A 17,120-nucleotide genomic window follows, 5' to 3' on the forward strand; every position below is an offset into this window, starting at 1 on the left:
CTCTAATCTGAGCTTGTGTTCTGTCTGTAATTACCTTGCTGTCAGTGAAATGTTAAAAAAGTAATACCCTCGTCCTCCCTCTCTCATTTAGAATCTCTCTATCTGTAGCCCTATGATTTTTTTACAGCTTTCATGTAGTAATCTCTGTTTCTTTAAAAGTTTCTTTACACTGACTGTATGCAATGGAGGCTCCACCCATTATGAACTGTTCTACTGGGTACATATCTATCCAGTGCATAGTCAACTATTCTTTGAAACAAGAGCATAGTTGCTCTTCATGCTCCTGCCCTGTGCTAAAAGTTTCAAGTTCCCCATTGTGATGTGACACTACTGGTTTTTTTTCCCCTTGTCTTAATTGTTCTTTCTACTTTTGTAATCACTGTTTTCATAACCGTGTCATGGTCACTGATACCAGTTTCAATGTGGGCGTCCTTAAAGAGGTCATGTCTATTTGTTGCCAGAAGATCAATATATTTTCATTGTGAGTGGGGTTCTGAAGTACCTGTTCTGTCATTTTCAGAGAAGGCATTTAATAGTGTTTCACACATCAGGAGATGAATCTCCTGGGCAATAGTATCCAATTATCATTTTACGCCCACGCCTGATACTGAGTCTACTGAGTCTTGCCCAAACATTCTCACATGCAGCTTCAGTGGATTTGAGTTTCTTGTCTATTGCAACAAATATATCGCCTCCATTTCCCATTTGCCTATCCTTTCAATATATGCTTAAATTTTCCCCTAAAATATCACTGCTATTAATTTCAGGTCTCAATCAGCTTTGTGTACCTAATATTATGAGAGTTTCACTGCTTTTCAGGAGCACTACAAACTCTGACACTTTATTGTGAATGCTTCAGCAGTTAACCTATAGGATTTTAATACTTGCACCTGTGGGAGGCATATCCTTAGGTCCTACACTGATACTTCTGAGTTTCCTATGGCTATCATTATCTAGATTGGATGGAGAGTCACCTAATGTAAAAAATTCTTGTGTGCACCCCATATACAGTCAGCTACCTGAGTAGCAGCCTCTGATGTGCAGTGCACACCTGACCCATTTAGGGAGACCCTACAGTTCTATGGTGCAAGTCCAGGAAGTCGCAGCCTATCTTTTCACAGAACCTTCAAAGTCTCTGGTTCAGTCCTTCCACTCAACTCGGAACCAAAGAGCCACGGTCAGTTCTGGGGACAATGCTGCAAATTCTGAGTTTCTTTGAAATTCCATTGACAAGGCTGGTCTTGTCAACCTTCTCTGCCAGTCGTTAGAATTATTTTGATTTAATTTATTACTCATTTAGAGACCTTTTGCCTTACATTTTATAACAGGTTGTTCATTTTACAGATTTTCAAGTAATTACAAATCATATTCCATATTACAAACAGTGAATATTGTTTTCAGCAGTTACAATGAAACTAATAATAATTTAAAAATACATTAGAAATTGAAAGAAAAAACACAAAAAATTGAAATTTTAAGAATATATGATTATAGATGAGAGGAAAGACGGATAGAAAGAGGGAGAGCAGTGTTACCCTATCTGAGCCAGCCTTGTGTGAAAGCCTTGGAACTACTTTGAGCCTTGCAGTCCCGGTTTGCTAAAGTTTAATTTACTGATTAATATTTCTGGACTCTATTTACAAAAACACTAACTATTATGTACATTGTGGAAAGCGCAGTGGTGTGTGAGTGTAAAGTATGTTATTTCTTGAGATTATTAATTAACCTGCAGTTTCCTATATTGTGTGTCTTGAATTTTACCTTTTATGTTACTTTTATACTAAGTGTTCAGTTGCAAATGTTACAGCCCAACGGAGGTGTAATGACCTCGGGATGGATATGCCTGCTGTTTATACTTAAGTTAGAACATGTTTACAGGGTTCACTGCACTACACCATTTATTCTGATACAGTTCAATTATTTTAGATGTTTTCACTAGAATTACCCAAGTATGACCTCAGACCCCAGGTGACGGGCATCATTTGTTCCAATGTGTGCCACAGTCTGCAGTTGGTTACACTCTGTTTCCTGTGGCTTTTGGACTTGATGCCCTTTCTTGTCCCTTGCTGCCATTTCCCTAAGGGGTACCATCATTTGACATACGTTCAAACTGCTGATGATTAATGACTCAATTTCAGCGAAAGAACACCTCAAACTTGTTGGTTAGGGTGACTGTTACAACACCTTGAGCTCTGTACAGGACACCTAGCTCTGCCACTGAAACACCACTCACAGTCAAGTGGACACACTCACAGTCAAGTGGATGAACAATAACAGATCCCATGTTTTCTGCAGAGAAGGCTGTATCTGCAGGAGCACATAGTACTAGAGTTATCTTTGGTACCGGTATCATAGATACACGATTCCTAGGAGCTCTTCCAACATTGTGACTTGCAGCAGCTGCCAATTGTTTGACAATGGGCAGGGCAATTTCCAGCAGCCTGTAAATGTCAACCAAGTCATCTCGTATTTGAGAAAAAGATTCACAGTAGGGTTGCATTTTAGCTGCTGTGATGTATTATAGGCAAATGAACAAATAACTTTAAATTAAGCCTGCTGATTATCTTTTAATCTGTTGACATAAAAAGTGCTGATTTCCTATAAGAATTGAAGCAAATACACAGAATAAGATGTCTTTTAATGCAGCAAAAAAACCTGTGGTAAAAATTTCTAGTTACCTAAAACTTTTTGAGGTTAATTATAGCTGTTAGCAAACTTGAAAACAGAGTGAATTTATGATAAATGCAGATAATGTATAAGGAAAACTAGATGTAACACAATGTGTTAGAATACTGCTACAGTAACTAAATCACAAACACCGATTTAATACAAATTATATTGCGTACAGGACAATGGGAGCTTCTGAAAATTCTTGAAAATGCTCATTTATTTGTGCTGGTATACAACTAAATTCAGGGGTGGTCTATTCCTTGACAGCAATGATCGACCACAAACACTGGTTTGTCATGAAATAAGTTACATATCCAAGACACTCATACTGTCAACTTACGAAAATATAGTTTTGTAAGGGTCCGAAAATTCTCAAAAATAGAATATTTCTCAAGTAATTATAAAATGACATTAGAGAACGATTGTTTTGGAAAAAGCTAGGTGTGCTGTTCTCAAAAATTTTAAAAGAGCACAAGTAAGTTTAAGCCTACAATTGATAACAGTACGATTTTATGACAGAACTCATGAATGTTTTAAATTTCACAAGATACCACAATACAAATGGACATTGATACAATCTCTGAAAGATTATACATACGCAGTGTGAACAGTCAAATATGCAAATCTAGAACTTCAAATTGGTGCACAAATATTGTACATGCAGTCTCACACAAAGGAACATTCTGAGCTTTACTTTTATATATAAATAAATATATGAATTGTATGGATTTTTCGCTTAGCTGTTTCTATGCTGACTTCCACACAGGCATGCCGAAGAAGAAACTGTAGCCTTAGTTTATCTCAATCAGTATCACTAAAATGTGCAGCTAACAATATTTCATTGATTAATCACCGGGATAATTTAAAAATGTGGGAAGACGCTATTACATCAGTGCAGGTTTTTAATACCTTCCAGGAAAGACAGAATTACTGACTTTCAGTGGTACAAAATTAAAGTATCAAACTGGGATTAGAAAATTAGGGTATATGTTAACCTTAAGCTTATGGATGAGCAAGTGATTGCATCTGAACACGAAGAAAACACAAATTACATATTTAGAAAATTAGTGGAGAAATCCAAAGAGAGAGAGATGGAGATAAGTGTTGGGAAAAAAAAAGGGTAAAGCTATTCACTCACACAAGAAAGCACACCTCACACTGACATGACTACCAACTCTGCTCTGGCAAGAGGTACCCGACTTGGCAGTCGCGCGCGCGCGCGTGTGTGTGTGTGTGTGTGTGTGTGTGTGTGTGTGTGTGCGTGCGTGTGTGTGTGTGTGTGTGTGTGTGTGTGTGTGTTTGTTTGTTTGTTTGTTTGTTTGTTTCTGTTTTTCTGGCAAAGACTGTAACAAAAAGCTTGTGTGTTTAATTTAAGGTGTCATCTGTACAGTAAGTAGCAATCTATCTTTTCATATATTGTTGATATTCCTACAAGGAGTTTCCATTTTTTAAAAAAAGGATCTATATTGTTATGAGTAAGGAAGGACATGATTCAAAAACATACGAGGGAATTACTAAGAACAGATACACCTTTGGTGTGGCGCTTAGGAATGAAACAACTATAATGGTATGGTCATAGAAGATGTAGGGGGAATACCTCTGAAAGTATGAGTATGGTGATCTCTAAGAAGGCAGAAAGAAGGTAGACCTAGTAAAGGCTAGAATGCAGTAGTTGTAAAGGCCATGCAAGAAAGACAACTGACAGAAGTTACTTATATAGATCATGATTTGTGGAGACTGGATTATCGTAGATTGCAGAGGACCTTATGATACAACCACTGCAATATTATATAATTTATTTAGTGCTTGTGTTTTCAAACTGATGTATATTTGTGAATGTGCAGCACTTTATTTTTCAGTATAATTTGTAATGTTTTTCTTTTTTAGTAACAACAAGGAGCATTTTTGTTTATAGTGCTGTCCGTAATGTGCACTTAGCTATTTATTAGATCATGTTTTCTGCCACTCTCTCTTCTTTGTCTTGTCCTGCTGTCAGTCTTTACTCAAGGGCCAGGAAAACCTTCTTATTTAATAACAATTACTGAACTCTCCCATCTTTGTTTGGCAGAACATGATAATATTAAATAGGGAACTCTTATCAATGTTCTGCAAAATAATATTTAGTTGGTCACAAACCAGGTTTCAGCTTCTTGGGCCATAGCGTGGAGATAGCTGAATGTCACGGACAAAGATAAAATGACATGTGACTTACACAGATATTATTTATACAGAAGACATGAAAGTCTTGACGTGTAGAATGTTTACTTAGAAAAGTAATAGATATGATTTATTTTTTGTGTCATTCAGAAATAGTTAAGGCCTCCATTAACAATAAAGGAAACACAAAGTTTTTTGTGTGGAGCTACATTCTGCAACTGATTAATAAATAAAGCTGAATTTACAGGTTTAATCCAATATTTGTATAACTTAAACTTAATTTAAATTCAGAATTATTTTTCATCGTTTATTAAAGATAGCCCCACATAAAAAACTTTGTTTCCTTTTTTAGTTAATTCAGCTATTTCTGCATGTCAAAAAAATAAATAAAATAAAATAAAGATGTAATTCTTTCTTACGTGAATACCCTACATATCCTCATTTTTGTATATTTCGTATCTTCTGTATAAATAATATCTATGTAACCATAGTAAGGAAAGTTCTGCCAGGATGTAAATAATTTAGGGGTAAAGGAGACCACTCACAGACTAGCCAGAACATTGAGTCATCAACATGTGCACACACAAAAGAATGCACATCATTTTATCTGTGTTCACAACATTCAGTTGTCACATAACAATGGCATAAGAAGAGGAAAGCTGGTTTGTGACCAAATAAATATCATTTTGAAGTACTTAAGTGTTTCCTATTTAATATTATTATTTTTGTTATTTTATATATATGGATAAACCAATGTCTTCCAACTCTGTACTCTATTTTGAGAGATAAAGGAACCACTGTCCTTAAATCCCGCCCTCCCTCCTTCCCGCCCTCCCTCCTTCCCGCCCTCCCTCCTTCCCGCCCTCCCTCCTTCCCGCCCTCCCTCCTTCCCGCCCTCCCTCCTTCCCGCCCTCCCTCCTTCCCGCCCTCCCTCCTTCCCGCCCGCCCGCCCTCCCTCCCTCCCGCCTTCCCTCCCACTTGCCCTCCCTTCCTATATAGATTACGATAAGTGTGAAGTAAAAAAGACAACTATAATGGTATGAATAAATTTCATAGTTACAGTTAATATTTTGTTATATTCTCTTAGGAATGAAAGTATCTAAAACATTCATTATTTAACTGGTACCTTATCTTTTTGTTCAGACAGAGTCGTATGCATAAACGACGTGTGGATCTTTTGGAATCAGTCTTACAACAGCTAAATCCACAGTACTATATGCTTGTATGTAGACAGCTGTGGTATGAATTAGCACTTACTTACTCTGATATACTTGACATAAAACTGGAACGATTACAAGCAAGTGATAGTCGGCCAACACCACATGCTCTGCGCAAGATCAATCACTTGGCTTCTAGCAGTATTGCCAACTTTACTCATTTCCTGGACTCACTTAAAGATCCTAGGCAAGTATCTGAGAAATTTACATTCTGTCTTCCTATTTATATATTATTTTGTTCAGCAGGAAACAAATGTCAGCCTGTCAGGTTTACATTAGGTAAATATTGTATGTGGTACTTTGTTTTAGACTGCAACAGGCTAGATGCCAAAAAAAATTGCATGTGGACTAATGGTAGCAAAGGGAGAAGTTGTGAATAGGTGGTTTGCAGCAGTGAAAAAGGAAAGTAATCATGGATATAAATAAAAATACATCAAACGAAAAGGAATAATTTCTCGTCAATTTTTTGCATTGTTAATTATGAAAGACTTACAAGCTTCCAAAAAGAATGCAGAAACCACACAAATAAAAATTGCTGTTTAAAGCATAGATAATAAAAGAAAAATGTATGTCACCTGGTTGAGGAAGATCAGCTATGGAAAATTTGAAGGTGTTGGGGAGGAAAACAGAGAGAAGTAAAAGGATCTGTAGTGTCTAGACAGTTTTGAGGAGTGGTAATAATGATTTTAATAGATGGCATGAGAGCAGGATGAAGCAGAAAATTTGGTTTGCATACTTACATTTGCAGTATTTATACTGCTTTTAAATAATCTAAATTTAAAGAACGTATTAAGCAGGCACTTAACACTACATCCTACGCCCTTTATGGTTTTTTAAATGCCAGGATTCTATGTTCCATCTCTTAATGCTATCATTGTCTGGGAAATGCGGAAATGGCAGTAGCAGGCCATGCACTAGGACCACAGTACTTCCAAATCTGTTTCTCCAATACTGTTGTTCTGTCAGGGTCATATCATTACAGTGCTAGGATGTATGGAGAAAACATAGAAATTCAAATTAAAAACCAATTTTAACAAAAGAGGACAAGGATTGATATTAGACAGTTTGTGGGCGTTAGTGTTAAATAAAGCAAATAGTGCCAATCCTTCCTCTCACGCATCGGCATGACTGTGATCTTAAGCAGCCATCTAATAACTTCATGATACAACTGTTGTGTGAATACATATAAACAGTTTGACTTTGTTGGCTTATTTAAGTTTGAACCTGCTGTCTGTGTCTATAGCCTTTGATGGTGTCTATAACATTAGTAGATGAAGTGTTGGGGACAGAAACATGCCCTGGACCATAGTACAATGCCCGTAAAACAGAAATCACCCAGGATAAGCCTACATTGTATGATTATGTAGATGCTGCCATTGTGTGTTAATTGTGGTGAGAGCCTTGCTGTCTGTAAACAAGTCCGTTTGGTTACTTGGAGGAAGAAAGAAGATTCAGGAAAATAATCAGATGTATACCATCTGGTGTAGGGAGTTTGTTGTTTAAGGCACGAGTGCCTGCCTTTTCAACATCACTTTCTGTTACAGTGAAGAAATTGGTACACACAATGTGTGTGTAAAAATCTAAACCTAGAAATGTGCATATGAAAGTACACCAACCACAATAGAGGCCAGCTCCAGTGAGCAGCTGGAAAATCCTATCTTGTCATAAGTGCATAGCAATCGACATACAGCAGTCAGAAAAGCTTGAATCTCGTAGTATATCTGCAACAGACTGTATCAACTCTTCAACAGTTGCCACTACAGTTCTCACTTTCTACTGTGTAACAGTTTGCTTGCTCTACCTTCTGCCACATTAGGCTTTGATGCTGGTGCTTGTCTTGAGACACAATTCCCTTGTCCAATACTAATTATTTCTGCCATATATTTCACTTTAGATATTGTATTTGAGGGTGTTTTATGAATGTTGTGTTCTGATTTTGCTTTAACACTAAATTCTCTAATGATTTTACTCCCTTTGTCAGAAAAATTTGAGGACAGTTTTTTTTTTTTAATTTCTGGGTTTACACTACTAAGGGGGAACAAATGGTGTTTTTATGTTACCTGGTATGTATGCATCCTTGAAATGACCTCCTCCATGTTTCTGTGCAAACTCACTAGGTGGCAGGGCTGTGCTTAGGAACACATTTTTTGGGTTTTTGACACATTAGTTATCATGATACAGTGGATGATGAATGTATGCAAAGGACGAACATTAAAGTCTGCATTAAGCTTGGGAAGACTTCTAGTGAAACATTAAGCAAGCATATGCAAGTGAGGCACTTTCAAGAAGCCGCATTTTCAAGTGGCACAGGTTTCATGGAGGCAGAGATTCAGGGTAAGACAATCACGGAGCTGGTCACTCGTCTACAGAACTTACAGATGCAGACATGGATTGTGCAAGGCAGTTATTGCAAGAAGACTATCGTGCAACTGTGTGTGATGCCAGAAGAATGTAATTGATGTGTGTCTTAAGATTTTACGTGAAGATTTAAATAAACAGAAACTTAATGCAAAACTCATCCCTCAGACACCAACAAACGAACAGAAAGAGGAAAGATGAAGATTTTCTGATGAACTTCTGGATAAGAGCCAGTCATGATCCCACATATCTATCAAAGATTATTGCTGGTATGGAGGTGGTGCTATCAGTAAGACCCTCACACCAAACATCAGAGTGTTGATGGCGGAGTTCTGGATCACCAACCTCAAAAAAAGTAAGATGACAGCCTTGGAGAACAAAGACAATGTTGGTCACAATCTTTGACAGTAAAGGATTAGTTCACCATGAGTATGTTTCTCTAGTTTAAACAGTGAGCGAAAGTCTTTACATCAAATTCTTGAAATGTTTGTGACAAGCAATTTGTTGTTGCTGCCCTGATTTTTGGCATTCTCCCGTAATGCTTTATCTGTTACTTGGTATCTGGCCAAGCATTCTGTTATTGCCATTCCTCATCCACCATATTCACCTGACCTCTCACCTTGCAATTTTTTCTTGTTTCTGTGAGTGGAAAGACAACTGAAAGGAAAACTTTATCAAGATATCACATAATCCCACAGGCTGTGAAAGATGATGTTACAAGCATCACCTTTAAAAATTTCTGTTCTTGCTTCCAAGACATCCAGAAACACTGGCAGCAGTGTATAGATAAACAAGGGGGCTACTTCAACAGGCGCTAGGATCATTACTTGGTAAGTGCAATATTTTTTTTTTTTAACCTTGTTCTGGAACTTTTTTGACAAAGGGAGTGTCTGTTGTTCTCTGACTACAGAATCAAATGTTTTCTTGAAAAGGTTGTTTGTGCAAAGTTTCAGCAACTCTGTTCAGGTGAATTTTTGATCATATTTTATATGCCATTGGCAGAAGTGACACTCTTCAATAATTATTGTTGACTTGTTTTGCCACCCTTTTTAAGTAATGGATGGATTAATATTATTTTCTACTATTCAGGAATCTTTTCTGTTTTCCAAATGTTCTCAAAAGCAAGTTTGTGTATCCTATAATCATTGGTTCTGAACATTTCAGTAATTGTTCTGTATAGATAGTCCTCATCATTAACTTTTTCATTGTTGTTGAATGTATTGGTGGCTTCATGAATTTCTAGCGCTGTAGGCAGGAAATGTTCCTCAGAATATTCAGGTGCTGCTAAAAATTGTAATTTAACTGTTGGAACTAGACAGTTCCAGAGCCTGTCAAAAAATTTGCTGATATTTCACAATTTTCCTGGGTATTTAAACATATTTTGCTATTTTCAACTTTGAAACAAATACTTGGTACTTGACATCTTTGAAAGTATGGAAAAAACTACCGGTATTAATTTTGGTGGAATTTTTCTTGGAGTTTTATAAACTGAGATTTTTTGATTTTTGTTTCATTTTTTTTATTTTTTTATTACTTTCAATGTTTTTTTATTTGCTGTCTGAAATGTTCAAGGTGTTTTTATCTTTATTTTTTTTTTTTTTAATCCTTCCCTCTTTCCATCTTTTGAGCCCATTTTTATAGAGCTTCTTCACACTCTTCATTCCATTATGTCATTTTATTCTTAGAAGGTCTTTAGGTATCTCTGCCACATTGGTAATTTGTACATGGAGTTCATGTCAGTCACCTTTCTTATCTGATTAAATTTCTTCTTTAAATTTTTCTCCATTTTATTTTGCATACTGCTCTACTGGAGTTGTATTTGATAACTATCTGGGTCTTCTTTTTTATTTCATATGGGAGAAAATGTATTTTAACCAAAGCCAGATAAAGATCTGAATCAAATTCTCTATTTCTGATTGCTTTAACACTAATAATTTCCTTGAAATTCCTTACGAATATGGATGTGGGGTCCAGCTGAAATTCTCATTGATCTGTAGTTTCTTGGTAGTTTGCAAAAATTCATGGACATTGCTTCTAATTGGAGCATATTACTCACGTTGATCAGTCGTTTACCATTTCTGTTTGTTCTTAAGTGTGCTGTATATTTGCCTACAATATTCTTAAATTTATTTTACTTCCCAACTTGAGCACTGAAGTTGCCAAGAAGTATATTATTGTTGTTTTTATATATGGTGGAGACTTCAGATTTTAGAAAATCCCAAAATTCGTTTACTTTGCAAATTTCATCTGTTATCTTCATTTACAAGTTCATTCAGTTTATAAGGGTATATCTTTTATGCTTGCCGTATGTTGTGATTTTGACTTAATATTTGTAGTTCTGTCTGCAGATTTTTTGTTTTGTTTGCAGAAAATGTTGATTCAACCATTTGCATGTTTTCCATTATTTGCATTGCTGGCTTCCCTTTATAAATTCTGTAAAGTTGTGTATCTACTACACTCATATGTAAGTCTAAAATTTGTAAATGATTCTTCTGCAGAAATGATTCCATTTTATTTTGTTTTCAGAAGAGAACTTATATTTAATGTTCCAAACCTCTCTTTGAACTTAAAGGCATTTCAGTACATTCCACTTCTTCTTTGCTGCTAATGTTGAGGCTGCCCAGAACCCTAGATCCCAATGCATTACAAATGTAGTGGTGGATTCATCATTTGTGGTAGTGCATCCCTGATATAAACTTTACATTTTGTAAATTGTGAATTCCCATAAGAAGACCAAGTTGCGAGTCTGGAATTTTATTGATTTAGCCACCATTGACACATGGAATAGGTGCTGCTGAGGTACCACCACTAACGTGTGGCACTGTCATACCCTCTGTCTAAATAGCTTTGGTCAACAGGGTACGTTTTTCAACAGATTTGCCATTTCAAAGTCCATATTCTCCACCTTTGCTGCCATTTAAGGCTTCACTGTAACCATTGGAAGGTGCCGTTACCTGATAGTCTAAGCCAGGCCAGATGAATCAGCTTTTTTAAAAGACATGTTACTGCTTTTCTTTTGACTTCTAACAAGCAACTTAGAAGCCCTTAGGAGCCAGGTCTGTGAAGACAGTTTTAAATAGAAATATAGTTTGGTGCAGAGAATCCAGGTCCTTGGAGAGAGTGTTAAATAGAAATGTTGTTTGGTGCAGGAAAGGTGTGCGACTTTAACTAGGAGGCACAATGTACTGGACAGCCCCATCAATGTAGGTTGCTTGGGCCTTCCTATCACAATACTTTTTTCAACATTGAGTTCATTAAGCTCTGTCATTCGTGCCAATACCATTGAAGGCGCAGTACTCTCCATAGCAAGAACTCCGATTCAGTGCCATTTATGTTAGGACATTTTGAAACTTTTTGTTCCTCCCCCCCCCCCCCCCCCCCCCCCAACCACTATCCACTGCAGTGGTTTGCACATTAGAAGATGGCTGTGTGATGCTTTTGCAGCATCACCAGTGTGCTCTCTGTCCAACATCTCACTCTTGTCCCGTTGTCTAGCCTGCTAACTGGCAATGCTGGGGTGAGCGCTACACTCGGCCACTGTTTCTGCTTCTGACCATCCCTAGTAGAATTTATATGCTCAGAAAACTGCCGCTGTTGCTTCTTAACATAATACTGGTTGTGTTTGCATTATACCATCCATAATCAATACTATAGTGTCAAAATAAGCTCACCATACCCAACCTTACATGAAAATCAACCCCTTGTGTTACACACACATCCCAAAGTACATGCTGCTGGTGGATGCAGCTGAATGATGCTAATGACTGGACTATCACGTGATACACTGCTCCTTGGAAACTTGTATTGCTCCACCAATTGACATCTTATGTGTGATAAGAGATTAGTTTGGACACAGGTGCCTTTATATCCAACACCACACTAGCCTCTGTGTTGGTGTTGGAAAAGTGCCACTTTCAATTCTTAGCTGGTTACAAGGTTCCTTATTTGTTTGTAGAAGTATTCTTCCCCGGAAGCATCTTTAAATTCATAGTCTCTTGCTGAAAATTTTCGGGACTGTTTAACTACATTGAAAAGCAACAGAGACAACACTATAAGTTTTTTATTCACTTACTGGAATATTTATTTTGATTAGAACCCATTTAAGCAGTGACCAGTTATTTACACAGTCCTTCGTACAGTTATAAGTTCATTGTTAGTCGCCAATGCAGTCAAGCAAGCATGCTCGTTTGTCAAAAGGCAATCAAGGTAAGGATCAGATTTAGCATTAGAATCGATCTACGAGTATTGATTGCAACAGTAATCTGATTTAACGGACTCATAAATGATTAGAAAAATATGAAAGTTCAGTGTAGATTATTGCGTTGGCTGCATAACTGTAGCAATTATTTGTAGGTGTTCTTTAGGAAACCTTATGCCCTGTAGTAATTATTTATAGATGTTCTGTGCTAAGTCAGATGCCCTTTTACAGCTCATTTTTATTATTACACGTTTCTGCATGCATGTATTAATTTGTTATTCTCTTATATCTTTGCTTCCACAACATTTTATGAAAGCATTATGCAGTCAGTCATTTGCAAAACCAGACAGCATACCTAAATTTACATGTGTGGAATTAACAACAACAACAACTGATAGTTTTTGAACACACATTAAACTATATTATTCACACACTTGTTGGAGCAATTTGGCTTGGTGGCTGATGGGGGCTAGCTGAATTGATACAAATCGAATGTTCATGACAGCACTGACACTGTCAATTTTCCCTTGCTTCCAACCTCATTTGACTTTATTAGCAGACAGCGCGTAGTTTAGCATGTCTGCTTTTGTTTATGAAAGCAGGTGTGAAACACACAGTAAATGACGCAGGAAACAAAACTGAGCTTGCGGACACAAAATATGATGGTGACAACAATGCCAGTGTCACTGTATTGTATGCTGGCCTAAGATCAGTAGCAACTTGAAACAACTGAATATTGGTTGAAAGCTGTACACCCTCTTTTTATTGATTCTGCTATAATCATCAGTGTGTGCTCACAAAATGTGTGACTAACAGAGGTTTCACCTGTTAAAATTTAATTAATTATGTTTCCCACATATTTTCCATTTGTTTTATGTATTAGTTTTCTGTCTGCTAAGTGACATGTTTCATTTTTTTTTTACAGCACCAAAGAATTTCCTGACACAATAAGTGAGGATCTTGAACGTCCTGCATTGAATGCACATTGTCATATTGGTCGTTTGTACAGCAAGTTAGTTACTCCAGACAAGAAAGTAAATCGTGAGAATATTAAAAAGAGCATTGATGCTTACCAGGTAAGTTTCTGTAGCTGTTTGCAATTGTAAATACCAGATGGTTATAATTAAAGTGCAGCTAGTCACCGAGATCCAATGTGGGCTGTAATTATCAGACAGCAGCAAAATTTGGTACATCTGTTAATGCATTAATGCAGAACTGGTTTATGCTGGAAAAAAGTTAGTTCCGATTTTGGCCATCAAGTGCAAATATGGCACTATACAGCATCTCATCGACATCCCAGTGCTCCTAATGAACAAATTGCATAACCGGTGGTTAATAATAAAATCAGTATTGTGCATTTGTTTGACCTTTTATGCCAACATCCTATTCTTAATCCACTACATATGGAAACATATCTGTATGCCTTTCTTGCATTCTTTGTTCCCTAATTGCACCTGGTGAATGGAAATTGCAACTGATTTTTTTTCCAGTGTAAATTAGTTAATTAAAATGTTTACCAACTTTTGATGCCATACAGTAATTACAGGCCACATTTTACCTCTGTGAGTAGCTGCACTTTAATTATGAATACCCAGTAGTTGCATTTGGTAGTCAACATATGCATCTTACCTCCTACTGATGTAAATAAAATAGAAAGAAACTTCCACATGGGAAAAATATATTAAAAACAAAGATTCCAAGACTTACCAAGCGGGAAAGCGCCGACAGACAGGCACATTAACAAAACACACAAACACACACACAGAATTATTAGCTTTCGCAACCGATGGTTGCTTCTTCAGGAAGGAGAGGGAAAGACGAAAGGATGTGGGTTTTAAGGGAGAGGGTAAGGAGTCATTCCAATCCCGGGAGCGGAAAGACTTCCCTTAGGGGAAAAAAAGGACAGGTGTACACTCGCACACACATACACACACATATCCATCCACACATACACAGACACAAGCAGACATATATGTGTGAACAGTCACCTAAGGCAGGTGCGCTCGCTTGTGAAGGAGGCACCCAGTTGGAAGGAGCGCGCCATCAGAGATGCTGGGAATTGTGGGAGATTTGTCTAAAAATTGTAAACGTAATGAGGCTAATGATTCAAAGACCCTTCCTGCTGCAACACGGTTCCTCGTGGTCTCATGTACTGAAGACAGTCAGTTCTTCACCACAGTAAATCTGTTTATTATTCAGAGAGGTGTTGATGCAATTGCCGGCCCTGTGACATCCTGCTCTCGTTTATGAAATGGAACTTTGCTTTTGGAAACCAATTTGATTCTCAACCACAAATACTGCTTGGCCTGGCTTCTCCATGGTTATCCTGTTCATGCCCAGGCCCATAGAACGTTGAATTCTTCCCTTGGTGGTATTTACACTAGGCTGCCCAATGTTATAACTGAAGCTGCTGAAGTACCACTGTCATACTGGCATGACTTTCTCCACAGCAGGTATGCATGGTGTTTGTCTGCCATGCATGGCCACCCCTCCTGTGCCGCCTCCTTTGATGATTCCTTTGGTCATCAGTATGGGGCTCGTCCCTGTTCTCTGTTACCTCCTGGAGTCTGCATTCGGCGCTTTCTACGGCGGCTCATCTTCATGCTACTTGCAACTCCCCCAGTGGGTGTGAACCATTCCCTACCATGGCTCCATGAAGCAATCCATGTTAACCTTGGTCTTTATTCGCTTCCTAAGGACACTACTCCACCCTAGATCTATTGCCTTCAGTTTCATGACCTTTGCATGGAACTTTGTGATAGTACCTTTGTATACACTGATGGCTCTCGGACTGACCACACTGCTTAGTATTTACAGCCGAGCTCTTCGCCTTATATCGGGCCATGGAGTGCATCCAGCGATGCAGCCTTTTCAATTGTGTCCTCTGCTCAAACTCACTCAGCACCCTTCAAAGTCTATGTGCACTATACACCACCCATCTCTTAGTGCAGTGGGTCCAGGAAAACTGTCACTTGCTCACCCTTGGTGGAGCCAGTGTGATGTTTCAATGGGTTCCTGGTCATGTCGGTCTGCCAGAAAACAAGGCTGCTGACACTGCTGCCAAGTCTGCAGTCTTCGTATCTCAGTCCACTAGTTCTTACACTCACTCTGACGCTAGTTCTTACACTCACTCTGATGATTCTTGTGTTGCTGTCTGTCAGCAGGTGGTGTCACTTTGACATCACCACTGATCTTATTAAGCCTCTCCCAGCAGCTTGGACAGCCTCCTCTTGGCCCTCTCACTGTGAGATCATTTTAGATAGGTTGTGTGTTGGGCACTGTGGTTTTAGCCATTGCCATTTGTTAAGTAGGTGCTCCCCCACCTCTGACAGTCCGCCATTTCCTGACGGAATGCCCTTTTTTTAACCACTTATGTTTTTGTTTGTCATTTGAGTTATTGGCCATTTTAGTGAACAACATGCAGGCTGTTGACTGTGTTTTACTTTTTATCCATCATAGCAATATGGTGAAGGCCATTTAATTTTTATTACAGGACCTCCATTTCTCTATGACATATTTTTTAGACTTTCTCCATTTCCCTGTTTTTAGCTGTCTTCCCTTTCGTCGATTGTGATTAACATGTAGTTATTTTTAATTCCACTCTTTTTCGTGTTCTACAGTTTTGACATGGGCATGTAAGACCCTAGTTGTTTTGACGCCCCAAAGCAAAATGAAACAAATAAATCACATTTATTGAACATGAAACGCAAGAACAGTTGGCATGAAGTAAAAGTCCAGGAATAGTCAAGTAAGCAGCAAGCAAGAATCCAGCTAACGCAATAACCTGTAGCAAATCCATGGAATAGATAAGTGCCATCATCAGTGATGTGACTTCAGTAATAACATCTACTGAGAAAACATGTGAATCTGCTTGTGTTTCACTGTGGGGGCAGGGTTGTGCTCCATTTCCTGGAGTGCCACTCTTCCTGAAAGCCAATGGAGCAAAGCACCACCTGTGGTGCTATGTGACAAATCTTGATTTCTTGTCTTCATTTCTATTGCTGATCCGTCCCTCCTCTGAGATGGTATTTTGACTTGGAAAAGCCCCAGCTTATGCTGGTTTTGACATGTAAGAAGGGATAGTACCTTGAATGTTGTGGGTTAGAGTTCCTCCATTTCAACATCCCTTGCAAGCAAGGTAGGATGCTAATGAAAAATTGGCGAATCTGTCTCCCAGTTGTAACGAAGCAGGGTTGCCCACTGCTATCCTGTTTTGGTTTTACACTCCTTCAGTAACTTAGTTAAGCAATGATTTTATTATTATTATTATTATTATTATTATTATTATTATTATTATTACTCAGATTCCGACTACAGATTCTGTGGCCTTCAGCCTAGTAGTGCAGAATTCAGAAATAGTTTAAATAAAATTCCCCTAGTAAAATCTATTATTTCAGTACATTCTAATATCTATTCTGAAAGTAATGAGCTAATCAGTTTCATCATACTATTAACAGTTATGGACAGTTACATATATTGTGCAATACATATTAAGTAAAATTCGAGTGAGCTAATAGATC

At 37.9% G+C, this 17,120-nt stretch overlaps 1 protein-coding gene across 1 annotated transcript in view; it reads left to right on the forward strand.

Moving 5' to 3' along the window:
• LOC126278116 (KIF-binding protein) overlaps positions 1-17,120 on the forward strand; it is an 88,402-nt gene that overhangs the window by 52,654 nt on the left and 18,628 nt on the right. The window contains exons 4-5 of the mRNA XM_049978000.1: positions 5,971-6,231; positions 13,526-13,676. Of these exons, the coding sequence (XP_049833957.1) occupies positions 5,971-6,231; positions 13,526-13,676 (412 nt within the window). The remainder of the gene's footprint in view (positions 1-5,970; positions 6,232-13,525; positions 13,677-17,120) is intronic.

This window comes from Schistocerca gregaria, chromosome 6, assembly GCF_023897955.1.
Source record: "Schistocerca gregaria isolate iqSchGreg1 chromosome 6, iqSchGreg1.2, whole genome shotgun sequence".
In the NCBI taxonomy this organism is placed as follows: Eukaryota; Metazoa; Arthropoda; class Insecta; order Orthoptera; family Acrididae; genus Schistocerca; species Schistocerca gregaria.